This window comes from Stigmatopora nigra, chromosome 5 (genome assembly GCF_051989575.1).
Source record: "Stigmatopora nigra isolate UIUO_SnigA chromosome 5, RoL_Snig_1.1, whole genome shotgun sequence".
Lineage (NCBI taxonomy): Eukaryota > Metazoa > Chordata > Actinopteri > Syngnathiformes > Syngnathidae > Stigmatopora > Stigmatopora nigra.
Window position 1 is genome coordinate 14,529,948 of NC_135512.1, and position 27,006 is coordinate 14,556,953.

Here is a 27,006-nt window from a genome sequence, read left to right on the forward strand (position 1 = left end):
TTGTTTACTAATATAACCAGTGAAGGTAAACACCACACAGTTTTACTCCAAGATTAAAATCGACAACTATCGGCCATAAAAAGGAGGGTTGCTAACCAGAAATTGTTTTTTTTCTTCCAAATATTTGCCAAACCTGCCCCAATGGCGCAGTAGGCAGCATGTCAGTCTCATAATCTGAAGGTCGTGCGCTCAACCCCCACTTGGGGCAATGGTTAGCAATACGTTCCTTAAAAATTTGGCCACTTACATTTAACAAAAAAGTTAACTCCACTGTCGTCTTGAGAGGTACTTCAGTAATTCATTGAGATTGGAATTTGCTGAGTTAAGACAATTGGATGTTTTGCTTACTAATATTACCAGTGAAGGTAAACACTGCACAGTTTCAATCCCAGATTAAAATCGACAACTATCTGCCTTAAAAAGGTGGGTTGCTAACCGGAAAATTGATTTATTTAATTCAAATTCTTCTATCAAACATGCCCCAATGGCACAGTAGGCAGCGCGTCAGTCTCATAACGTGAAGGTCATGAGTTCAAACCTCACTTGGGGAAATGGTCAGTAAAATATTCCTTAAAAATTTGACCACTCACATTTAACAAAAAATTTAACTCCACTGTCATTGCAAGAGGTACTTCAGTTAATCATTGAGATTGGAATTCACTGAGTTCAGACAATGGGATGTTTTGTTTACTAATATAACCAGTAAAGGTAAACACCTCACAGTTTTAATCCAAGATTAAAATCGACAACTAACGGCCATAAAAAGGAGGGTTGCTAACCAGAAATTGATTTTTTTATTCCAAATTACGTACCTAAAAACACACCCTAATGGCGCAGTAAGAAGCGTGTCATTCTCATCATTTGAAGGTCATGAGTTCAACCCTCACTTGGGACAATGGTTTAGAATATATTCCTTGAAAATTAGGCCACTTATATTTAACCAAAAATTTACCTCCAATGTCGTCTCGAGAGGTACTTCAGTGAATCATCGAGATTGGAATTCGCTGAGTTAAGACAATGGGACTTTTTGATTACTAATATTACCAGTGAAGGAAAACACCACATAGTTTTATTCCCAGATTAAAATCGAGAACTATCGGCCATTAAAAGGAGGGTTGCCAACCAGAAATTGCTGTTTTTATTCCAAATTTATGAAAATCTCATGCCCCAACGGCGCAGACGGCAGCGTGTCAGTATCATGATCTTTAAGTCATGAGTTCAACCCTCATTTGGGGCAATGGTTAATAATATTTTACTTAAAAATTTGCCCACTTACATTTAACAAAAACTTAATTCCACTGTCGTCTCGAGAGGTACTTCAGTTAATCACCTAAACATATATATATATATATATATATATATATATATATATATATATATATATATATATATATATATATATATATATATATATATATATATATATATATATATATATATATATATATATATATATATATATATATATATATATATATATATATATATATATATATATATATATATATATATATATATATATATATATATATATATATATATATATATATATATATATATAAATTATTATTATTATTTTTATTTTTTTTTACCCCCCTGTATACAGTACACCATATGGAATACGGGTAGAGAGGGTGAAATACATGTTATAACATAAAAACTGTAAAATGTGTTGTCTCAATGAATTAATTGTATTTTTTTTTCCAAAAAAGTCCACGGTGGCTGAACCGCGAAGTAGCTATGGAACACTGTATACTATATATATGACCCCCGATTGGTGAGCTTTTGTTTACGTGTTTAAATCTGACTGAAAGTCGGTTACCATTGGATGAGAAGTCGGTGACTCCTCTCTTGTCATTGGCTGTCTAAGAACACGAGTGATTTTGAAAACACTATCCTGCTTGTGTCCCGTGGCAAAGCTTGAAACCTTTCGTTGTTAGCAAGCCTGGTAGTCTATTGTTATTCGTAACTTTTGGCAAATTTCACAAACCGGCGAACGGAGTAGAATGTAGTTTTAGTTAGGTTTTGTCAAATTTAAGATGTCTGGAACTTTATTGACATCTTCTGGACAACGTGGGTTTATGGATTTCAGTCCAACAAAGACAGGCGACACTGGCAAGGAAAACGTTCCTGTTTTGACCCTTGAGCTTTTTTCCAAAGCACCATTTGTATCCTTTGGAACAGTAAAAATAGGCACCTCGAAGTCTACCATTCTGCGCATTGAAAATCCAACCAGCGAGACGGAGGCTGTGGTGACTGTTGACAGGATTCCATCAAGCAAAGGACTTTCTGTGGATAACAACACATTCACAATCCAGGTGTATTATTCACTTTTTTTGAATTTCATTTTAAATGAAACTATTCGCCAAGGTTTTTGAAATGTACAACTGCATGGCACTTAGTTACACCTCAGTTCAGTGCTCAATATTCGTGTTGTTCCTTATAAAGTGTCCGTGACATTGAAATTGCAAAATGGTGTGTCTCCCCTTTTGCTGTAAAACAGGGCAGTTTAAAATTCTCCAAACTGTTGTTTTGTCATATCTCATGCTCAGTACTGGCCGTGACAAAAAAAACAACCAGTAAATTAATAAATTAAATAAAATTGGCAACATTTAATAGGTAAGCTAACCAGTGAAAGCATACCTCTTATAAGACATTTACTTTTACTCGTTAGTTATTTCGAATTGGTTATTGCTTTGGCAGTAGCTCCGAAGCCGGTAACCGGTCAAATAGTCCCAGGGGCTATTTGGCCGGTAAACGATAATATAGCCTATATGCCCTGATATGGCTATTTAGCCGGTAAGAATTCTGTGTGGGGTAAATAGTAAGAAACTACATTTTATAAGGTTTATTTCCTTAATGTGATAATTGATCAGGACCGCTACATACAGATAACTAGGCCTACTCAACTTTTATGGCATACATTTATTAACAAAAGCACACAAACATTAATGGTAACAGTATATTATGTTGTCTCACATCTGCCTACGTAGTCCATTGACACCAATTTTCTTTAGAATTGAAACAGTTCTAAGACAAGTCTTACATGCAATTCCAATTATACTGATAGTAATAAAACACATGTAACCCTCTAATCCTATAAAGTATCACTTTTTAGACAAGTAACATTGTTAACATAATACATATCAACCATATCTTTTCAGTCACCAATACTAATGGCAACAAAACACAATTCTGTTGTCATTACACACATGTTACAAGAAACATTGCCTACAGAACCAGAATTTTGTGTTTGGCTTGGTTTCCATCCCAACACACCCAAGTGATGCCAATGAAGACAAGCGTCACATACAACTGATGGTTTACTGTGGAGGTCATCGCCACAGGAGTTGCACAAATACACAATAGTTTCTTTTCTTGTGAGGTACACAAATTGGGGAACTTGTCCCCAACTTTGAATGACTTGGTCAGAGTTTAAAATGTGACTAACAACACAGGGCCACCACATGGTTTATATAAGGGTTTTGGGTTTAGAGAGGCTGCATAATGATTGATTATTGGGGATCAGACAATGGATTACAGTGTGAGAAGAAACAGCTATTGGCAAAGTTAATCCATTTTGGGAATTGAAACTTGGCAATCATTTCAATAATTATTTACAAATACTCACAATATTTGGCAGTTATTATTTATTTTATAAGTGGTAAACCTCCCACCAAATTTGATAAATAGTCTGTGGCGAGTCTTTCCTCCAAGCAGAGATCTCTTTTGCCTACAAAACTAAAAGTGGACCAAATTGGGAGGGCAGCAGCTGAGACTGGTTTGTCCCATCAACACCGATGAAATGAATTATAGGAGCTCAATCTATCACCTAACATGGACCTGTCACAGCTCGTTTATGTCACAATAAAGTTATCCAATCCAAAAAAAGCTGCCTTAAGAAGTTGTTAGCAGAGAGAGGGGGATAATAGAACCTTCAGGGCACATTAAAAGAGCTGATATGTCCCGCGAACAATGACCTCTACTAACACAAATAATGTTATTTGCAGCCACTGGACTCTTTTAGCCTGACTCTCTGCTGGACTCCAACAGAAGAGGGTGGAATCAGAGAGCTGGTCATCTTCAACGCCAATGGGTTCCTCAAACATCAGGCAGTTTTGCTGGGAAGAGCGGAAGCCCCCAAAAAGAAAAAGGTAAGAGTTGCTGGCATATTTTACTACCAATGCTATGGGTGGGCATAAAAATAGACCAGTGTGTGGGCAAGCTCAATAACATTCATTAATTTTGAACTCCAATTCAAACATACATTACAGGTATGTCACAGCCTCTCCAAAATTGGATGAATAAATGATTTTTACATAAATATTCTAAATTTGACTTGCCATTAATAAAAACAAAGAGTATATTTGGAACGTTTGGGATTAAAAACAAAAAAAATAAATAAAAAAATTGAGATACAGAAATGACGGTTTACATGTGTTGGGTTTTTACTATTTATGTTATTTACTGTTCTTGACTTTAATGACTTCCCCTGCTACTGAACTTGGGTTACCCCCACCAATGAATTGATTGCTTTTTCCTCAGGCTTCATGGTATATTGTCCTTTTGTTTGCCTTTTAGAAGAGCCTCTGGGATGCTATCAAACATAAGAAGGAAGGTGAAAAGGGATTTCCCTACAGAACAAAGAAGACAGTACCACTGACAAAGATGACTGCCAGTAAAACAGTAGATGTTTCCCAGAAACAACAGTACAAACACGGAAAGGCCCCCAGTCCACATTTCTCTCTTAATGATGGAAAAACAGGCAGAGATAAATCAGTCTCAGAGCATTGTCTCCTTGTTGGTAAACCTCTGAAATCAGAGCAGCAAAGGTCTTTAAAACCAATTCAACAGTGCTTTGTGGAACAGGAAAATGTGCTCCATCGTCAAAGACATCTTCCTCTTCTTTTGGGCACTAATGAGACAGAGCTGAGAGGTAGTTCAGGTTCTTTACTTGGGACAGTTGACAATAAAAAACTCTCAAAAATGCTTGATGAGACTTTGTTACCTATTGGGACACCAGAGAAGTTAAAAACACTAATGCCTCAAATTCCGCCCGGGGAACAAACAGCTTGTTCTTGCCTGAACGCTGTGCACGCTCCAGTAGTATCTTTGAATGATGCACTGGCTCTCATTAACTCAGATCTCAGCCTGATCAACAGCAGTCTTAAAAGCAGCAGTCCTAGTTGTGACTTTTCAGATTCTTTGGAATTCAAAAGTGAAGATCATGACCAATTCCAGGCCAGTTATGATAGCCTAGACCTCTCTGAGTCCACAGAGTCCAGACTTACTTTCTTTGTGAAGAAAAATGTTGGCGTTCCCAAGGTTGAAAAACCTTTAGAAAAACCTAAGAAAATAAATTTCAACTGTGAAACAGTGATCAAAAACAAAGCACCAGTGACAACTCTTGAAAGTGTTAAAAAAATTAAAAAGTCGAGGCGGCGTCTCTTGGAGAATACACTTGAGTTATCAGAGAGTAGCAGCCAATCAGAGCATGGACCGGCAGGTACTCCCACCCTCCCTGTAATAGAAGCAGACACAAGGACAAAGGGAAGTGATTCCACAGCCGACATCCAACAATTTATTGACAGACCAATGCTAAGGCTGGATGATGTTCAAATGCACATTAATACACACCTAAACTCTCCTCCTAGTAGCCCTCACTGCAATGTCTCCACTTCATCACCTACACAAAGCGCTCCAGCGACATTTACAATCTCTTCCCCGTTACCTCTCGGGCAATCTTGTCCACTTCCCTTCAGCAACAAATCATATCATAACCTACCTGAACCGTCTCAGAGTGCAGATAATTCTCATCAGCTTGTTTCAGGCAAAATTTCTACCCAGGAAAACTTGTTTCCTGTTCACTTGGTGACGGAAAGCAGGAAGAGAAAGAGTGACCAGTATTTGAGAGATGTGCAAATTGACAATGGTAAAAAAATGCGGTCAGTCAAGAGGAACAAAATGGTGTCTTGGAAAACTGAAAACATCGAATCATCAGCGGAAAGAAATTCATCACAGAGACAGCCAGTCAAATTAAATGGTATGTAGCGTTAATTTTTGAAGTCCTATTTATAGGTCTCTTACTGAATTAATAAAATTATAAAGGCCAAGTGGGGCACACACATGTTTAAATAAAGATTTTTTTTTCTACCACGCTCAATGGAAAACAAAAACATGGAGAGTTCTTTTGTGAGACAGCCAATGGGAGACCAACTAATTTCAACACAAAATAACGAATAAAGGAAATGAGTCGACGTTTAGTGGGATTTCGTAAATTGGATCTTGTTTTTTTGTGAATGAACAATTTTGGCTTAAATTAGAACACATTCTCTGTAGACATTCCTTTACAAACGTAATTCTGAACAGACATGTCTTGTTCCCAACCTGTTGTGGAACACCCGCAGAAAGTAAATATATTTTAAGTAAAAAGAACAAAAATCACATTATTTTACTACTCTATGTAAAGTACTGGGCGTGGATGGGATTTTTCTTTTTTTTAAATAAATATTTATTTCCAACATACTGTAGGTTCTGTGAAGACCAGAAAGTCATCAGTTACTGCTCAGACAAAGCCACGAAGTGCCAATCGAGGTATAAAATGGTGTACTATACTGGCAAAAATAATGTCAAATAGTTCCTCTCTACTTGTTCCACTCATTTGGCAAATTGGCATGGTTGTGATAAATTTAAATAGCAACGAAGCAATTAAATCATTTATTTGTTCAATAGGTCCTGTCTCGGCAAGGTCAACCAAAGAACAGAGAGTCAAGTGTGTGAAGATGGCTGCCGTAGCAATGCCAAAGTTAACTTTTGTCAAACCGACTCAGACAGGTATTTGATGGCCATTTAATTGAGTTCAGTTTTTCATTTTACTTAACATTCTTCATAGAAAACAATATTGGATTTATTATTGCATGTATCTAGAACTGTTGTTTTCCTGACAATTTCTCATGACGTAAAGGTTCATCCTATTTCTTCCAATTCTGACTAAGTATAAACTCTCCTGTCTGTACTGGGCTAAGCTCATTATTTGATGAAGTGGTTATTTCATGATGTGACTTGGTTATGAAAAATAAATATTCTGTTGTTTATTATCTCTAGCCATACCCAGGCATCCACTTCCTTTTGCTGCCAAGAACATGTTCTATGATGAGAGATGGATTGAGAAGCAGGAGAGGGGTTTCACATGGTGGCTCAACTATATCTTGACCCCAGATGATTTTAAAGTTAAGACCGAAAGTACAAAAGGTAGCATTTGTTGAGTTAGCATTTTGAAAATATGAAAACTGGGGCTATGTTTTTCACAATGTTGACATCTTTTTGTACTGTCTGTTTAGTAAATGCTGCACCTCTGACAATGGTTTATGGGGAAAACTTCAATGTTTCCAAAGCCCCTACCAAGGAAGAGATGTCTTTCAGCACTTACACAGCCCGGCGAAAGTTAAACCGCCTTCGTCGAGCTGCATGTCAGATATTCACATCAGAAGCTATGGTTAAGGCCATAAAAAGGTTGGAACTTGAAGTGGAAGCAAAGAGGCTGCGCATTCGAAAAGACCGCCATCTTTGGAAAGATATAGGTACAATCTTATGTTATATCATCGCTTAAATTGAAAAAATAAAAATCTTATTACCTCGATCCCATTTCTAAGGTCCATGTTAATTCTGTTTATAGGTGAACGTGAAAAAGTTCTTAACTGGCTTCTTTCTTACAATCCACTGTGGTTACGGATTGGCCTAGAAGTATGCTTCCGGTTATCCGTTTTTCTTTAGTTTTTTGGCACTGTTGAAGTGGATATTTAATTTGTATCTCTTCCTTTATAGACAATATTTGGGGAGTTGATCTCATTGGAGAGCAACAGTGACTCAACAGGTCTGGCTATGTTCATTCTTCAGCGTCTTTTATGGAATCCCGATATTGCTGCTGAGTTCAGACATCTTAAAGTTCCTCATCTTTACAAAGATGGTATTACTTGCATTTTGTCCCTTTCTGTACTTTGAATAGAAATGGTTTACATTATGTTATAGCATCTTAGTGAGCCAAAGAATATCAAGGGTTAGTCTCGTATCTGTCAATAGTTGTGCCGAGCTTCAAACAAGATAAACATGATAAAGTGTCGACTGATAAAAACTGATACATATAATGAATGACAAATTCTAAAGTATTGCTTAAAAAGATGGTAATGTAACATATTAGACAATGTCGTAGTGAGGTATGGGGATATGGGTACTGTCACAATTCCCACTATACAGATACACATATATAATCCTTGTATCCACTTCTTCTCTTTCATGATGTTGATGTCAAGTCCTGCTGTTTTTTCTTCTGTTAAGGTCACGAAGAAGCGCTATCTAGCTTTACTCTAAAAAAGTTGCTGTTGCTAGTGTGTTTCTTGGACAAAGCCAAAGAGTCTCGCCTCATTGAGCATGACCCTTGCCTATTCTGTGTTGATGGAGAATTTAAGGTAGGTAGGAGCAGCATAGCTGCCAACCTCTGTCGACCCCATTTCAGGAGTCTCCTTGTCCCACTTCAGGAGTTTTATGTTTTCAACTGGAGTGATTGTGATTCGCGCAAAATCGATATAAAATCTGGGGGGGGGGGGGGGGGGGGGTTGGTAGTAGGACAATGTAAATCAAACTGTTATCATGCTCGGCTGATTCACGATGCACTAGTGTAACCGAATGCATCCGGTTTACAGTGCAGTTGAATCAAATGCGTAAGCCGTAGTGATGGTGTGAATTTTGAGGCAATTGAATTAGAAATTTGGCACTTTGGTTGCTTAAAAAAAAAAAATTGTTGAACAGTTTTGGGATTTCCGGAAGTTAGGGAGGTTGTCATGAGTTCCGTAGTTTGCGTTGCTTGTCCGGAGAAAATTCCTAAAATTCCAGAAGTTGCCAGTTCGGGAGCAGTGATGACAAAAGCTGTGATTGCAGTCACTAATATGAGTTTCCAACCTTTTTAAATTAGGGTCGCGCTCAGGAAATGTGAAGCGTGCTAAGGCCAAACACAATGATGATATACAGGGTTTTGGTAATGCTACATTCCTTGAAAATGTTTCAAAGTGTCCGGCACACAATGTTTCTCAGTTCTCTGACTTTTTCATGAAGCCATTCAAAAGCTAGATTCCAGGGTTCACAGCCAAAGTTCTACTTGTACCTGTATGTCAATCGAAAGTCAATGCACATAACAGGGAAGAATGGACTATAGCCCCACACCCTCAAAAACAAGGATCCGATCAATTGACACTGCCTATGAGATTCACCTCTTCATATATTTGGCATGAGAATTAAGTGCTGTTCTAGGTACATGATTAAGTTACTGGCATTTCCCTAGCACCTTTGTTAAAGTATTTGTATTTTTTTCAGACAAGCAAAGATCTTTTGCTGGCTTTCTCAAGAGACTTTTTGAGTGGGGAGGGAATTCTCCCTCGCCATCTTGGATACCTTGGATTATCCGTATCTCATGTTCAGACTCCTCTGGATGAATTTGACTTTGCTGTAATGAATTTGGCAGTTGACCTAAAATGTGGAATTCGACTTGTGTAAGTGACCTAAATTTAAAAGCCATGTTGTTTCTATTGTTTTGTAGATAACCATTAGACTGCTTTTGTTCCCCTCTAGGAGAGTTGTGGAGCTTCTAATTAAGCAGTGGGACTTTTCAGCAAAGTTGCGGCTACCAGCCATTAGCCGCTTGCAAAAAATCCACAATATTGATATTGCTTTGCAAGTCCTCAAAAATAGAGGGATCGACCTTAAGGATGAACATGGTAATTATAATCTATTCGGTAAACCATTTTGTAAAAAATGAAGCGAAGAAATTTAAATCCACAAAGAAGCTTTCGTTCTAAGCCATGTCATGTTTATTCTTAGCCATGTCATGTTTGGTGCTGTTGGAAGTGTGTAGAATGTTCTTCCTAAAATTGTGTGTTTCTATTGTGTTGATTACTATATTTACTTGCATATAAGACACCCATGCGTATGAGCCTCAGCCTTAAAATTGTTGACATTTTCAATTTTTCTTGTATAAGATGTCCCCTGATTCACAATTTTCACTTCCATATCCACGGTTTTAATAGGGAGTACTAATGTATTACTTTGAATGGAAAATCTTAAGAAAAATCATCGCATGTGGTATTTCTGAGTTACTGTATGAATCAAAAGCACATTATTAGGGTCAATATCATAAGTTAATATGCCTGTCTTCTTAAATGCTAAATATCACATTATTCAATTTGAAAAAAAGAAATGTCTATCTTGATGTGAACCTGGTGCTTTTTGACAGAAATTACAATTAGCTGCCATATCGCTTCTAATGTCAAAGTATCTCGATTCTGTCGATGGTTCATATTACTGCAACAGTAGTCACTTTCGAGTAATAAAACTGAAAAAAATCTAGCTGGATTTTTTTAAAATTTCAGAATCACAAATCACAATCATGTAGCTAAGCCTCAATTCAAAAGAGAATTCCCATAAGTGGTATATACAGTAGGTGTGTACGTAGCGGTCTACTTTTAATCAGCTCTCTGGCTGGGTGCAATAATAGCATGAGATATGTACACATTGCGCAGGTATCATGGCTGATATTTTAGCGATCAACCGCAGGACTTTCGATCAACCTTAACAACATGTGCTGACATGGTAAACTAGCACATATATCAAGGCTACTCACGTTAATATCATATCTGTGCTTGTGGGATTAGATCTTTCAAATCTAGTCTGTGCTTGTTGGGTCTACCTCTCGGCTCGATTTGAAGCCAAAACCAAAGATTACCAAACTGCCTTGCCATATATTGGTCTTGTCCATGGTGAAAGACAGGCTTGCTTTCTGGGCTAATAGTTTCTTCATTCTTAGGCTCCATCATTGATTCAAGAGACATTGTGGATGGACACAGGGAAAAGACTTTGAGTCTTCTTTGGAAAATCATTTTTTCTTTTCAGGTGTGTATCTGATCATTGGTATAATTATAATAATGATCATAATTTTCAATAATCTCAGTATTCTCTCTTGGTCAGGTGGAAGTGATTTTGGATGAGGATCATTTAAGGGAGGAGATTATCTTCTTGAAGAGAACCCTAAGGACAAAACAGAAGTTGGCCCGTGTGAGGGCTGGTCACGGCTTTGAGACTAGTGGAGTAAAGCCTAAATTTCTTTATGAGCATGGCAGCACTAAAGTGGTTCTACTGATGGAATGGGCCCGTGCTGTGTGTGATTTCTACAATCTGACAGTGAGTTTGTGAGATCTTGTTTTTAAGATGGCTCAGCATGGGTTCTGGTTGTAGACATAAATTGTCAGAGTAAACTCTAATTTTGAAAATGTTGTCATTTACAGTCAATGATCCCAGCAAGTCAAACTTATTTTGGAACAAGTTTTTAATATTAGTTTAGAATATGATATAGGTTATGTGACAGTGCTTTGTTATAATGATCACTTATGTTTTTGATGTCTGGGGAATATCGAGTAAACCCATATTATATTTCAAGCGAATTTATAATAATGATAAACCTAACAATAGATTAATTCATTCCAGCGTAAATATATTTCCTCACATTAGTGCTTTTTCTTCCTCACTAGTTAGTAGACACTAGTTTTCACATTTGTATATTTATTTTTTCTACACTATAAACTTTTCACATACATAGGTTTGGCAGACGAAGCTGCAATATGGTTGGTTATACCATATTTTTCATCTATTAGGTGCACCGGAACATTAGGTACACCACTAAAGAAAAAAAAAACTAGGACGTAAACGGGGCAAGTGTACCCCCTCGTTACATTATAAAACAAAGGTCCTTCAGTGTGAATGATGAAGCAGGGAGAACAGTGAGCCACAAGAATATTTATTTAAAGTCGATATAAAAGGCATACCTTTTATCTAACTTTTTAAAAAACGCTATAGAAAGAATTGAACACGCCTCCAACACATTTAATGCTAAAAAGTGTCAATAATATGATATTTTTTTGGTCGGGGAATTAAATATTAATAACATAGGTTAATTTTATAATTTAAAAGTGACCTGTTTAGGGAAGCCTAATGCAACTGAAATCTTCTGTTGTTTTTCCTTAGCTGGAGAACTTCACTGTGACATTCTCAGATGGCCGTGTCCTCTGCTACCTAATCCACCACTACCATCCTAGTCTCATCCCAGAAGAGTCAATCCGTCACAACACCACCCAAACTGTAGATTGCTCATCAGGTGGTCGCATGGAGCTCAACTGCTCAGCCACTGACTCTGACAATTCCTTTGACTACTCTCACTCAGGACTAAACGGTGTGTGCGCCACTCACCCAAAGCCCTGTGTGTGTGCGCATGCGTGTGTACGAGCCGATTTGAACTTCTGATTTACAAATATTTCATCTATTTCATGGCTCATGAATTAATGTGTTTTTACATATGCAAAATGTACTGTACAGGCAAGGGTTTTCTTATTTCCTTTTTATTTTTACAGGCCCTGAATTTCCCACTGTGAAGTTTGTAGAGCTACTGGAAAATGAAACGAGCAATTTTAGCCTGGTCAATAGTGCTGTGGCTTTGTTGGGTGGGGTGCCTGCTATGATCAACCCGGCTGACATGTCAAACACCATCCCAGATGAAAAGGTGTGATAAACTACATTTTCATCCACTCCAACATATTGCACCTTGAGATACGAGCTAATGTGTTCCGTGACTGTGCTCGATTTACTCGTATCTCAAATCAATGTTTCCCATAGAAATGACTAAATACAAAGAACTAAATACAAATTAATTCGTTCCCACTGCCTGAAAAAACACACCAAAAACTGAATTCCGTTAATTAAAACTAATCTCTCATTTTCTGAACCGCTTTATCCTTATTAGGGTTGGAGGGTTGCTGGAGGCAATCCCAGCTCTCCCTGGGCCCGAGGCGGGGACACCCTGAATCGGTGGCCAACCGATTGCGGGGCACAAGGAGATGAACAACCATGTACACTCACGCCCATTTAGAGTGTCCAATCATCTTACCATGCATGTTTTTGAATGTGGGAGGAAACCGGAGTACCCGGGGGAAACCCATGCAGCCCTGGGGAGAACATGCAAACTCCACACAGGTGGACGTTACCTGGATTTGAACCCAGGACCCTAGACCCGCGAGGCCAATGTGCTAACCACTCGCCCCACCGATCCACCCTTAATTGAAACTAAACCTCCCAAATGTCTTAATGTGGAAGGAAATTATTTTTTTTACTTTTGTGTTCTGTTTTCTCAACAGGTTGTAATGTCTTACCTGTCTTTTCTGTGTGCTCGTCTCTTGGACCTGCGCAATGAAACCAGAGCAGCCCGGGTCATTCAAGCTTTCTGGAGGAATTACAGATTTAAAAAAGACTTGCAGTGCTACCAGGTTCGTCGCGTATGAGAGTAACTGGGCATTGCAATTTTTATGTCTGCACTAGTTGTACTCACGTTGCATTGTCTTGCATTTAAGTAATTGGGGTGATGTTTCTTCTTGTTGGGACAGGAGAGAAACGTGGCTGCTGCGAAAATTCAGGTGGCTGTGAGGCTTTTTCTACATCGGTGTAGGGTCAAAAAGCAGAGCACAGCGTCCACAATCATACAATCAGTTTGGAGAGGCTTTGTAACTCGCAAAAAACTGCGGATGATAAAAGAAAAAGAACTATGCATCATACGCTATCGAGCAGCAACAATCATTCAGGTAGTTGGACTTTTTTCTTATGCAATTTCTGTGATTTTTGCTTTAACATTGGTGGGGGGGGGGGGGGTGTCATAATTTCTAGTTGCTTACTAATGAAAAAAAGTCACATTTAATTTTGTTTCTCTAAATAGCCAAGTAATCTGTAAATCCCCTACCCCAGCTGATTTATTTATATTATTAAAATATGTGCCGTGATGCCTTTCTACATTTTTTTAAATCGCTTATTAAGAGGAATTGCAATCTAAATAAGGGAAGCATTTAGCTGAGGTGGACAGGACATATACGCACGCACATTCCCCTTTGACCCATCCGTGTCAAAAAGCAGTCAACTAGGTAGTACATTTTAGACTTTTATATTGAGGATTAAGCGCTTCAGAAAATGAATGAATGAACGGATGACCTGTGTGTGTATGTGTGAATATATACCGTGTTCCATTTGTACAATTTTTTTTCCCTTCATCACTTAATAGGGGGAATTGCTTTCATTAATCAGTGGAACATTCCGTGACCGTTCTTTTGGTCGCCGTTCTTTTGGTCACTGTTCTTTTGGTCGCTGTTCTTTTGGTCGCCGATCTTTTGGTGGGCTACTTTTGGTCCCTTTTGGTCGCCGGTCAAATGTACTTAGATATTAAACCCTCTCTCTCTTAGATGTTAAACTCTCTCTCTTAGATATTAAACTCTCTCTCATGAATCTAATTTTGAGAGCTGGCTTCAACAGTAAACTCTGTCATCATTTGACCGGCGACCAAAAGGGACCAAAAGATCGGCGGCCAAACGTCCGAGCATCGGAACATTCAGTTGTAAAGTGAGAATCAATGCATCCCTGACAATATTTTCAAAATAAAATAACGGATAAGAAATGCATTTACTTTTTGAGGGTTTTCGTAACTTGGATTTTATTTATATCTCGAGGCACTCTTTAGCATATGAAAAGGTTTCGTAACCTGAAAATGTTGTACTTGGGGGCATTTGTAAGTAGACATTTCTGTATTTCACAAATATATTGCTGAGCAAATGTAAAGAAACTTATGGAATTGCTGAATTGTTTCTCATTTTTTACAAAGGCACAATGGAGAATGTTATCAGCCATGAAGTATTACCACAATCTTCGAACGAAGACCATTGTTGTTCAATCACAGTGGCGAATGAAAAAGGCACTCTTTGCTTATGGAAGAATCTACAGGGCAACAACTGTCTTGCAGCAATATTTTAAAGCTTATATTCTTGGAAGAAAAGAATATATGCATTATCTTTCCCTCAAAACAGCTGTTGTGACAATTCAGAGAAGATACAGACTGGGGAAAATTCAGAAAACTCAAAGGCAAAACCATGCTGCCAGAGTCTTACAAACCACATTTAAGAAATGGTATATGAAGAAGTTTGCCATAAAAACAGCAGCTGCTGTTAAGATTCAGTCTTTCTATAGAAAGCAGAAATGTTTACATCGATCCAGAAAAATTCTAAGAAGTGTTTTGCTCATTCAAGCCCACTACAGAGGTCATGCACAAAGATGCCTCTTTCAGAAGCAGAAGCAACAATACCACTTCGCTACTGTCATTCAGAGTGCTTTCAGGGGTTACTGTGTCAGGAAAAGAGTCAGAAGAATAAAGTATGCTACAGTCTTAATCCAGCGGTGGTACCGGGCCTCTGCTAGAAGACACGTGGAAAGACAAACATTTCTCAAGATGTGCTGTGCTGCCAGGCTCATTCAGGTTGCTTACCGGAAGAAGCGGGCATATGATTTACTTAAGAACCAGCATAGAGCTGCAACAGTAATACAGGCAGCAGTCAGGAAATTCATCACCCAAAGACAATACATTGCTCTAAGGAAAGCAACCGTTGTGATACAGCAAAAGCATCGAGCTGCAATTTTAGCTCGCAGGACAAAAGAGGAATATGAAACTTTAAGAAAAGCTGCTCTCATAATACAAGCCACCTGGAGAGGTCGAGCTGACAGAATGAGAGTTGAAAAATACCACCGTAGTGCAACAATTATCAAAGCCCACTACATACGATACAAGGCCCAAGTGGAGTTTAGGTCAAAAAAGACAGCAGCTGTTGTCATTCAACGTCACTATCGGGCTTATGTGACTGGACAGGAAACAAAGAAAGCCTTCCTTCAGAAGAGAGCAGCCTGTGTCACTATATCTGCTAGATATAGAGGTATGAAAGTCCGTACTGAAATGAAAAAAAGGCAAAAATCTGCAACTGTCATCCAGGCAGCCGTAAGGATGTATTTGACGAGGAAACAATATGTTCTCCTTCAAAGTGCAACCATTATCATCCAGAGTCATTATAGAGCTCTACTCCTCTGCAAAACACAGCATCACATGTATGAAAAGCAAAAGAAAGCTGCTTTAAAGATCCAAACAGTTTACAGAGGCTGGAAAGAAAGACAAGAATTTATGAGAAAAAACAATGCTGCAAGAATTATTCAATCTGTGTTCAAAATGTACAAAATACATATGGCTTATGTTAGTATGAAATGTGCTGTAATTATTATACAAGAGCGATTCAGAGCAAAAATGCTCATGGACCAACAACTCAAAATGTACAGAACCATGAAATCCGCTGCCGTTATCATCCAAGCCACATATCGTGGCCACCGAGCTAGGACGAAAATTGCACAGATGCACAGTGCTGTCCTTGTCATTCAGAGAACCTTCCTCACAATCCGAGAGAGGAATAAATTCCTTGCCATTAGGTCGGCAACTTTGGCTTTTCAGCAGCGGTACAGAGCTGTGATCCTCATGAGAGAAGCGCGGGAGCATTATCTGTCAATGCGTAGGTCGGTAATTTTACTACAAGCGGCCTTCAGAGGATACATGGTTAGAGGGCAGTTGGGCATTAAGCATAGCGCTGCTGTTAAGATTCAGTCAAACTTTCGTAGGCATCTTCAGACAAACTACTACCGGAAGCTTCAATGGGCTGCTCATGTTGTGCAAGCACGTTACATAGCCAACAAAGAAATGAGACGTGAGAAGCTGGCTCTCGCTAAGAAGAGACATGCTTTGATTGTTTTACAATCTGCTGTCCGGGGAATGATATGCAGAAGGATTATCAGACAAAAGCATCATGCAGCCTCCATTATTCAGAGAGCTTTCAGAGCCACCTATGAACACAAAAAGTATAATATGTTAAAATCTGCAGTGCTTTCTATGCAACGTAGATTCCGTGCCACTCTAGCAGCCAAAGTTGCAATGAAACAATACCAATACTTGAAAAAGTCTGCAGTCATCATTCAGGCAGCATACAGAGGACTGCAAGTCAGGAAGGATGTTGCCTTCCGGCATCGGGCAGCAATTTTGATCCAGTCTGCTTTCAGAAAGCACAGAGATAAAGTCAAATTCCAGCACCTGCGTTCATCGACAATACTAATCCAGAAATATTACCGGGCCCACGTCCTTTGGAAAAAAGATCGCATATACTATTTAAAAATGAGATCTTCAGCAATCACTCTTCAGGCGGCTTACAGAGGTCTCTCGGTCAGAAAAAGGATAGCCAAGATGCACCGAGCTGCAACGATTGTACAAGCAAACATCAAAAGGCATAAACAACAATCAATCTTTAGGAAACAATGCTGGGCTGCTTTTGTCATACAGCAGAGGTTTAGAGCTGTGAGACAGAGGAACTTTGAGGCAAAACGCTATCAAGAAGTCAGGAATGCCACTTTTTGCCTTCAAGCTGCCTTTCGAAGAATGAAAACAAGACAGTCCAGTAAAGGAAGGTACCATGCTGCAACTGTCATCCAGTCTGCTTTTAGAAGTCACAGAGAAAAAACTAAATTCAAGGCCATGTGCTCATCAGCCACCAGTATCCAAAGATACTATAGAGCATATATTCTTCAGAAAAAAGAAAGGGAGTACTTTCTGAAAATCAGATCCTCAACCATCTGTTTGCAGTCGGTTTACAGGGGTTATTTGGAAAGACGAAAAATTGCAAAGATGCACAGAGCAGCTACCATTATTCAGGCACATGTCAAGAGACATAACCAGCAAGTGACTTTTAGGAAACAAGTTGGGGCTATATGTATTTTGCAGCGGAAATTTAGAGCTCTAAGACTGAGAAACATTGAGATACAACAGTATCAAGAAGTTAAGATTGCAGTTATCCGACTACAAGCTGCATTCCGAGGAATGAAAACAAGACAATCTGTTAAAAAAAGACATCAGGCTGCAACTATCATCCAGTCAATTTTTAGAAGTTACAGAGAGAAACATAAATTCCAGTGTATGCGTTCATCAGCAATCACCATCCAGACATGTTTCAGAGGCTATCTACTTCAGAAACAACAAAGATCTTACTTCCTGAAGTTTAGGTCTTCAGTCGTCTTTTTGCAGTCACTTTATAGGGGTTGTTTGGAGAGGAAAAGAATTAACAAGATGCACAGAGCAGCTACTGTCATTCAAGCATATTTCAAGAGACATCGGCAACAATTGTCTTTCAGAAAACAACGTTGGGCTATTTGTGTCCTTCAGCAGAGATTTAGAGCTGTGAGAAAGAGGAACTTTGAGGCAAAACGCTATCAAGAAGTCAGAAATGCTGCTTTTTGTCTCCAAGCTGCCTTTCGAAGAATGAAAACAAGAAAGTTCATTAAACAAAGGTATCAGGCTGCAACTGTCATCCAGTCTGCTTTTAGAAGTTACAGAGAAAAAACTAAATTCAAGGCCATGTGCTCATCAGCCACCAGTATCCAAAGATACTATAGAGCATATATTCTTCAGAAAAAAGAAAGGGAGTACTTTCTGAAAATCAGATCCTCAACCATCTGTTTGCAGTCGGTTTACAGGGGTTATTTGGAAAGACGAAGAATTGCAAAGATGCACAGAGCAGCTACCATTATTCAGGCACATGTCAAGAGACATAAGCAGCAATTGACTTTCAAGAAACAACTCTGGGCTATTTGTGTGCTACAGAAGAGATTTAGAGCTATGAGACAGAGAAACATTGAGTTCAAACACTATCAAGAAGTCAGGAATGCTGCTTTTTGTTTACAAGCTGCCTTTCAGGGAATGAAATCAAGAAAATTAAACAGGCGAAGGCATTTGGCTGCCACTACCATTCAAGCGGCATTCAGAGCCCATTGCAAATTGAAATGGTATTTAAAATTAAAAGCTGCTGCACTAACCATTCAGCAAAGGTTTCGCGCTGCCAGAGCCACCAAATCCCAAAGAAAACTGTTCTTGAAAATGCGGAGCGCAGCCATCATCTTTCAGGCACATTACCGAGGCCAACAAACACGAAGGTCCATTGTTCGTTTGCACCAGGCTGCAACTGTAATCCAATTAGCATACAAAAAACATGTTGCACTTCAAGTTGTACATGCGTCTGTTATCGTCATTCAGAAGCACTATCGGGCTTTTATACGTCAAAAGCAAGAAAGAACCAACTTTCTAAAAATCAGACAATCTACAGTGTTTCTCCAGGCTGCATACAGGGGCTACTGTGTTAGGAGGGAGATAAATAAACAAAATGGAGCTGCTTCTTTGATCCAATCATACTGGAGATGTTCAGTCCAGAAGCGCATCTATCAGAAAAAGAGACAGGCAGCTGTAAAATTGCAACAAAGGTTCCGAGCAATGCAGTTTGGCAAAGTGGAAAGGAAAACATTTCTCAGAAAAAGGAAAGCAATAATCACACTTCAGTCCTACTTCAGAGTCTGGATTTTGCGAAAGGTATGCACAGTTTTTTTTTTCCGTTTATGCATTTTCATTATTACAAAGAGTATTAAATTATTAAAATTATCATACAATTTTTTGTGTATTATCCAGGAACACGAGGCTGCCTCTGTAAAGAGGAGACTTCATTTTGCTGGGGCAGTCTTTCACCACCTATGTGCTATTAAGATTCAAAGGGCTTTGCGAACATATTGGACCTTGAAAACTGCTAAGACACAGATACATTCCGTCATAATCATACAAGTACGTTACTAACAGTCTGATATTTTTGATACGTTAATCTTAATTTAATTATATATATTTTTCTCTTTTTTACTTCTCAGAATTTCGTGCGAATGATGCTGCAAAAGAGACGATACCAGGCAGACCGAAGGAAGGTGGTTACAGCACAAAGAGCAGTCAGACGTTGGTTAGTCAGGCGCCACAATTCTGCTTTGGTCATCCAGGCTGCGACGAGGAACTTTCTTCTTCTCAGGCGCCAGAAGAAAGTTGAGCAGGGCATAGTCAAAGCACAGGTACCATTTATATTTTGAAAAGCTCTGTGGGTTCATGTAAAAGCAGAGTACTTGATAATGCTTTTGTGCAAAACGGTTCACACTTTTTTTTTTTTTTAAGAAGTGATAATACACTTAAAGCCTCCACAAGATGATTTAACTGCTGACTCCAATCTAATTCTTGGCAAATTTTAATTTATAAATTAACCACAAAACATGAGGTCTTTGGTAAAGACTGTCCCTGTCATTGAACCAACCACATGCGAAAAACAACATGCCAACTTTCTTCCTAGTTCTTAATGTCAGGTTTTTAATATATGAAGTTATTGTTAGAAAAACTCAAAAATCACTTACCCTTCCCTAAGTACTGCACATATAAACAAATGAGCTATGACACTTATGGGGACTTTAGAGTGTTTGTTCAACCTGGAGAAACCCCATGCAGGGAGAACATGCAAATTCTATACAAAAAGGCCAGAGCGCTTCCATTATTGAACCTGTGATTTCTGAACTGTGTGGCATACTGTATTTTCTTGCATATATGTCGTTGATAGGTTCACCAATAGGTATTCCCAAATACACTCATCAATAAAACAGACATCTGACCGGTGTCTTGCAAGAGAAAATCGATCCTCACGCGCCTTCGGACAAGATCATGCTCCCGAATCGATGTCTCTCTTGCTTAATTGTCACATAAGATTTAACAACAAACGTCTCAGTTATCAAAACAATTGAAGTCCTTCGGATCCGAGGAAGCGGTATCATCACCTAGTGCTAAAGTGTGAACGACCGTGTGAGAGGTCGATGTTTCTCAAAACAACTTTGAGAAGTCCAGCTGGATAGAAGGGCGACCTTCCTGTTGTTTATTACGGTTGCAAGCAAAGCGTTATTCATTGCGAGCAAACATATAATAAATGTGAGACTAATAAACCTATTTGTCGCTCAGAAAATGACTGAATCGAGAATACGGCTTATAAGCACACAAATTAGACTTGGCATGCACAAAACTAAGGTGAAAAACGAAACGGCATAACGCAAGACAGTGTGGCCGATAAGGTAATTTATCTAAAAAAAAAAGAGAAAGGATAAACTGATAACCCTTAACAAAATTTATTTTGACGGCTATGAATTCAATTCAAGGAGAAGAGAAACATCTTGCATAAAAGAAAAACTTGAACTCTTACAAACTAGACCGCTACGGACACACTTTCTGGTTTTACTACTCACGTGACTTCATTTTTGAATTTCTCTACGTGCAGGCAACACCCTTTGGGAGTGTGCAATCCAGCAGACGATTTAAACATTATCTCATTAATACCACGTGCGATGATTTTTCTTAAGATTTTCCCTTCAAAGTAACGCATTTGTGCTCCTTTTTAAAACCGCGAATATGTAGGTGAAAATTTTGAATCAGGTGGCATCTAATACTTTTTTTTTTAATTCAGCGATTATAAGGCAATTTTAAGGGTGTGGCTTTAATGCATTGTGGCTTAAATGCGAGAAAATACAGCATGTGCTAACCACTTTCACTGTACTGCATACATTCATATAAAATATACTCTAAAATATATAAGCATATATATATACATGTAGTCTATTAAACTACATAAGCATATTCATTTTAAATATACTCTTGAAATATATGAGAAATTATCTGTAAACCCTGTATTTATGACTGTAATTTTCAATTAAGTTTCCTCCGTGGAATGTATGAAGCATGCGTCTACTCCAGTCGTTCTTAACCTTGTTGAAGCTACCGAACACCATCAAGTTCATATGCGCATTCACCGAATCCCACCAGTTTCATATGCCCATTCACCGAATCCTACTTTAGTGTAAAATAAAATATGGTTATTTTTTTTAATGTTTTTTTTAATTCAAGATATTTAAATTCCTCGCTGCACCGATTAGCCAACCAATGTCACGGGGTCATCTGCAGGCAGTGATGGTCAAAAAGGGCATGCTATCGTTACTAGGCATTATGAGTCGATGTGTCTTGACCTCCGTGGCAGAGGCTCCAACGAACCCCTGAGACCGACACATCGAACCCATAGGGTTTGATCGAACCCAGGTTGAGAACCACTGGTCTATGCAAATCTCTAAGAATCTTTTTCTCTACCGTAGGCTTTATGGAGAGGACACGTTTCCCGCCAACGGAATGATAATATGAAAGTGATAAAGTTGAGACACAAGTTGCGTAAAGTCTCCGCTGGTGCCCAAGAGGAGGACAAATTGCACAACAAAACCTCATCTGCCCTGGATTGTATCCTTCGATACAAACACTTCTCTTCCATTCTTGAGGCTCTGAAAACCCTAGGTAAGGTTATGGTGTTTTAGAATTAATTAAGTCTTTTAAACGGATAAAAAAAAATACAGAGTGAATTCAAATTGCTTAAAGTTTTTGCATGGATATATGTATTTTGCTTACAGTTTTTTTGTCTCTCAGATTGAAGTTAATTTGAATGTGTTTATTCTAGGAGGAAGTGAAATTATTGTTTCTTTGTTTAAATGCAATTTGCAAATTAAATCATTGTGTAAACCAGGGGTCTCCGAACCGTCGGACGAGGTATGGGTCCGCGGGCCACCTGGTGTCAGTCTGTCAGAGAAATATTTATTAATTCCAGCCATTGTTCCAGCCAAAATGTCTGCATTCCTTAATCATTTTATCAATGGGTTAATTAATCTTTTTTTTTTGCATGAACACATACATTTTCATACAAATTCCGTACAAAATTGGTATACTTATATAATTTTTGAGTAGTAATCAAGATTGTGGAACAAATTATGCTAACTTTATGTAAAATATGCTTGTACTTTGGAAAATCCAAGTTGTAAAAGCACTTCTGGAACCAATTTTGTAAGTGGAGGTGCCTCCTTTACTAGCACTTTTCATTCTATCTTCATGGCCACTATTATGAGGAGAGCTGAGTAGATTGGAGGGTGGAACATGTGTTCTAATCACAAAATTGAAACAATTTTTGAATTGAAGAAAACCTTGGCTTAAACAGGGAACTCTGTTGGTAATACTTAAAATAACACATTTCTTTAATGTCCACTGAAATAGGGCCATTCAATATATGACTGAGTTGCAAATAACACCTTTGTCTCCTTTAAGTAAATAACATTTTTAAAGTAATTGTGAATGCTAGGCTCCTAACGAAGAGTATGTGTTGTCTATCTGGCGATACGATTCGTATCAAGATTCACAGGTCGCGATTCTGTTTGATCCTGATACCACATCTTAAAACGAATAGTTTGATATGTATCCCTTTGGAGAATAAAGAATCAAAATGGACGTAAATACATTTTATATACAATTATTTTTCAAGCACTACAGTAAACGTTTTGTTGGAATATTTAACTTTGACTTGCTTTTGTCTTGTCTGGTATTGCAACTCTCCCAATTAATACCTGAGATCTTTTGACCCCACACTTAAATAAAAATTATCCACGTTTTTAAAAACAAGCTCAGGCTTATAATTTGTTTCTTACATTTGTTATGGCCACTAAGGTGCTGTGAAATTGATATTCATACTCTGGACCTAAATAAGTGCAAAACACAACAAACTTTAATCTTTGTGATTACTGTGTGTCTGTGTTTACAGAAGCTACCACCAGGTTGTCCTCTATATGCTGTGAGAAAATGGTAGACAGTGGTGCCACCAGTACCATCTTCACCCTCATTCTTTCCTGCAACAGGAGTGTACCTTGCATGGATGTTATCACATACTCAATCCAGATCCTTCTTAACCTCTCTAAGGTATGGTGTTTGCGAGTAAATTTATATCACAGCTTCCTTTAATGGTTAGTCCATCCGATGTCTTTCTAGTTTCCATCTTAAACACTTTTTAGTGTACATTTTCTTAATGTTCTAATTTAGATTTTTGAGTATCAAAGAAAACATCAAGCAAATTACTTTTTTGCTTCTCACCCAGTGTCAAAATTACGTTGAAAATACACCAGTGCAATGTTGGCAAACTGTATGAACTGTTCATTTGTAAAAGTGCATAGTTGTAATCGTAAATATGGGTATGGGTAGCCACGATTTTGTGTGTCAATGTTACTACGGGACCAGTAAATGCACTGTCCAATGGGCATTCGTCAGACCGCCTTAGGGCCATCTTGTACGGAAGTACACATTTTAATGTTGTCGCTCGCATCTTTGTTGTATCATTCCCCAAACATTCATCACCTAATGAACCACCTTACTTCTTGGTTCATCCTGCTTCACTTTTTTTAGACACGGGTGATTGTTGTTTTGACGCAGTCGGGGGCTGGTAGGTTGTCGACAAAGATATACAGTAATCCATCGAATACCGCCGTTCATGTGGACCAGACATGGCCGCGATAATTGAAAAATCACGAAGTAGGGTCAACCCCATTATAACTACCTCTTTTTTTTCACTTGAGTGCTGAGTCCTAGTGAGCCAGGAGTGGCTTCTGCATACAAGTTTCAGCGTGGTTTTTAAAATGTTCTTGAACTTTAAAAAATAAAAATAAATAATAACAACAATAGCAGAAAAAATCGCGAATGAGTGAATTTGCCATAAGTGAAGTTGCGATAATCGAGGGAAGTCTGTATTTTTTTACATTTCAAAATCACACTTCTGCTTTCAATTTTTCTAAATGATACCATGCTAGTATTCCAATCATGGGATATATGGGCAATATTATTGGATTAGTAAGTGTTATGTTAGTTTAAGTGCTTTCTATGTTCATTGTTAAACCATCATTTGCGTTTACCGGTTTGAGTGGTGAATTGTGGTGCTGGTCAATGTATACTACATCTTGTACTACAAGTAAGAGATTTTGATTGGTTAAGCGTTTATCTGCATGGAAAATATTTTCCTTGCTACGCGTAATTTCGATTAACAGATGTGATGTGGTGAGCAGACAATGTACACGAACCCTGCTTGTGTGATGTTTGGTTGTGAAAATATTTTCATTATAACAAACTAAATATGCAGTTTGATGTCATTTTAAATGCCAAATTAGCCTTCGATTTGACATTGAGTATACCTAAATGGGTAAACAGTTGTTAGCTGCAAAATATCTAACCTCTTTCTGTTGTTTCAGTACCACAAAACCATTGAGGCTGTGTATGCAGTAGAAAACTCTGTGAATACATTGGTGGACCTGCTGCAGACCTACAGAGGAAAAGCAGGAGATAAAGTAGCAGACAAAGGCAAAGACATCTTCACCACAACCTGCCTTTTACTCACTCTGCTCCTGCAAAACAGAGATCATGCTGAGGTCTGGTTTCTATTCAATAACAATAACACATTAAATTATTTGATTTTTTTTTCTTCAATAATGTCAAGTTACTAACCTTGGCTCTTTTCCAGGAGGCTATGAAGTGTCCTAAGATTTTGGATAAGATCAAATGTATTTACAAACTCACCGTTCGTAAACACAACATGGATTCAGAAAGAAATGTGACCAAACAGAAGATGAAAGCAACAATAAATGGAAGCTTCTGTGTCCCAGCAACACCACATAAATGCCATCTTGATCAAAAGTAAGTATTTGTGAAGGCTGATGGTTTGAGATCTATTTTGTACTCCATGTGTCTGAGTCTTTGTTTTCCTAGGTTTTCATCCGATTGCGTTCTCACCCTTCGGAAACACAAAATGGATACACAAAGGAATGTGACCAAACATAAGATGAACGTATCAATATGTGGACGTTTATGTGTCCCAGCAACACCACAGAAATGTCATTCTATTCAAAAGTATGTATTAGTGAAAGCTTATTGCTTGATCTGTTTTGTACTGCAGAAGACTGATGATTGATCTTTGTTTTTCTAGGTTTGCACCTGATTGGGTTCTCAGGAAAGACAAACTTAAAAATATAGTGGATCCTCTTGAGGCCATTCAAATGTTGGCGGACGCTCTCTTCATTGTTATGTAGATAACCTTAAACATATTAAGTTTTGTGTTTGCTTTAAAATGTCAGTTTTTATAAATACAATTATGTGGCTGGAATAAATCAAATTCTGTGTATAATTAATTTTTTCTTTGGTGGGCAATGACTAATTTATAATTGATAGCGTGAGGGAAGTACCAAATGTTTTTTTTTTAATTAGAGGTTATGTTTAGCTGATTTGGGGGATAACTGAATAATGAATTTTGTTAAAGTTTATAATGCAAGGTGTGCTTGCTAAAATATTTCAACTTAATTCCTTACAGTTGTAGTCCATAATACCAGCCATCCAAAGGTACAATGAAAGGGCCAAGATAGAGGCTTTTGGGCGTTTGAGCTAGTTTAGATTTTCCTCTGAATTGGGGTTGATCATCCTTTAAAGTTGGTGTAATGATAAACATTAGCGTTGTTTACAAAATATTTTAATGTGAGCTTTTTATTGTATGGGGTCACATAATGACTCGGTACTATACACAACACTTTCCCCCGTGAATAATATATATTCTTGGCATGGGAAGCTTGGTACTCCCTGGAATGGTCGCCCGCTAATTGCAGATAAATTACCTCACTACAAGATTGGGACCACATACAGGGTCATATCAAATAAAATTACTGGTGTTTTACACCAAAAATACCCTCGTAGAACAACAGATTAATCCTATGTAGGCATATTGTTCGGGAGCCCCTTGGCTGCCTAACGTGCGTGACAAACTGAAGGAATAACAACTTAACTTCAACAACAACAAGGTATTTACTGTATCAGCAATGAGCTGCCACGTGAAACTGCTACACCATTAGTTGGCATAGAAACATACTATATACATATAGTATTTGATGTCATGCACATATTGACCGTGAGGACTAATAGATGTGTTATGTAAAGAACTGCACGTGCCTGGATTGTAAATTACATACCTGTCAACCTCTGCCGATAACTGCCCTTATAGATGATTATGATTCCCCATACAAACCCCCAAAAAACCTTGCAAACTATTTGCAAGGTTTTTTGGGGTTGTATGGTGTTTGTAAGGTTTTTTGGGTTTTTTTACGGGGAATCATAATCATTTATAAGGGCAGCTATCGGCAGAGGTTGACAGGTATGAAATAGGAGATAAGGTGTATGGGAGCGTAATGCTGAAAAAACATGCCACAAACTCTCCATAGGTATGTTAAAGTACACCCGGACAAGCCAGATACATTTTGCAATAAATTACCTTAGATTTATGAAAATAAAATGGAGTT

General features: G+C 38.2%; 1 protein-coding gene across 4 annotated transcripts; it reads left to right on the forward strand.

The window, feature by feature from the left end:
* The first annotated feature begins 1,903 nt into the window (after positions 1–1,903).
* On the forward strand, positions 1,904–25,851 carry LOC144196703 (abnormal spindle-like microcephaly-associated protein homolog). 4 transcript variants are annotated; one of them, XM_077717098.1, is made up of 27 exons: positions 1,904–2,318; positions 4,011–4,154; positions 4,582–6,043; positions 6,532–6,594; positions 6,733–6,834; positions 7,105–7,251; positions 7,341–7,580; positions 7,676–7,743; positions 7,825–7,966; positions 8,335–8,465; positions 9,367–9,542; positions 9,622–9,767; positions 10,853–10,938; positions 11,014–11,226; positions 12,067–12,271; positions 12,450–12,598; positions 13,230–13,358; positions 13,476–13,670; positions 14,735–19,345; positions 19,442–19,591; positions 19,672–19,863; positions 21,967–22,159; positions 23,448–23,602; positions 24,919–25,095; positions 25,188–25,360; positions 25,433–25,573; positions 25,650–25,851. In XM_077717098.1, exons 1-27 carry the CDS (start codon positions 2,040–2,042, stop codon positions 25,750–25,752), a joined length of 9,972 nt encoding a protein of 3,323 aa, XP_077573224.1. In that variant the 5' UTR covers positions 1,904–2,039; the 3' UTR covers positions 25,753–25,851. The 4 variants fall into 4 exon arrangements, with proteins under 4 accessions (XP_077573224.1, XP_077573227.1, XP_077573225.1 ...); XM_077717101.1 differs by having other exon boundaries at positions 19,097–19,345; XM_077717099.1 differs by lacking the exon at positions 6,532–6,594.
* Positions 25,852–27,006: the final 1,155 nt, after the last annotated feature.

Coding starts and splice junctions, on each gene's coding strand:
- LOC144196703 (XM_077717098.1), top strand. CDS start 2,040: ATGTCTGGAACTTTATTGACATCTTCTGGACAACGTGGGTTTATGGAT. Junction 6,595..6,732: donor GCCACGAAGTGCCAATCGAG/GTATAAAATGGT, acceptor TTTGTTCAATAG/GTCCTGTCTCGGCAAGGTCA. Junction 7,967..8,334: donor TCCTCATCTTTACAAAGATG/GTATTACTTGCA, acceptor TCTTCTGTTAAG/GTCACGAAGAAGCGCTATCT.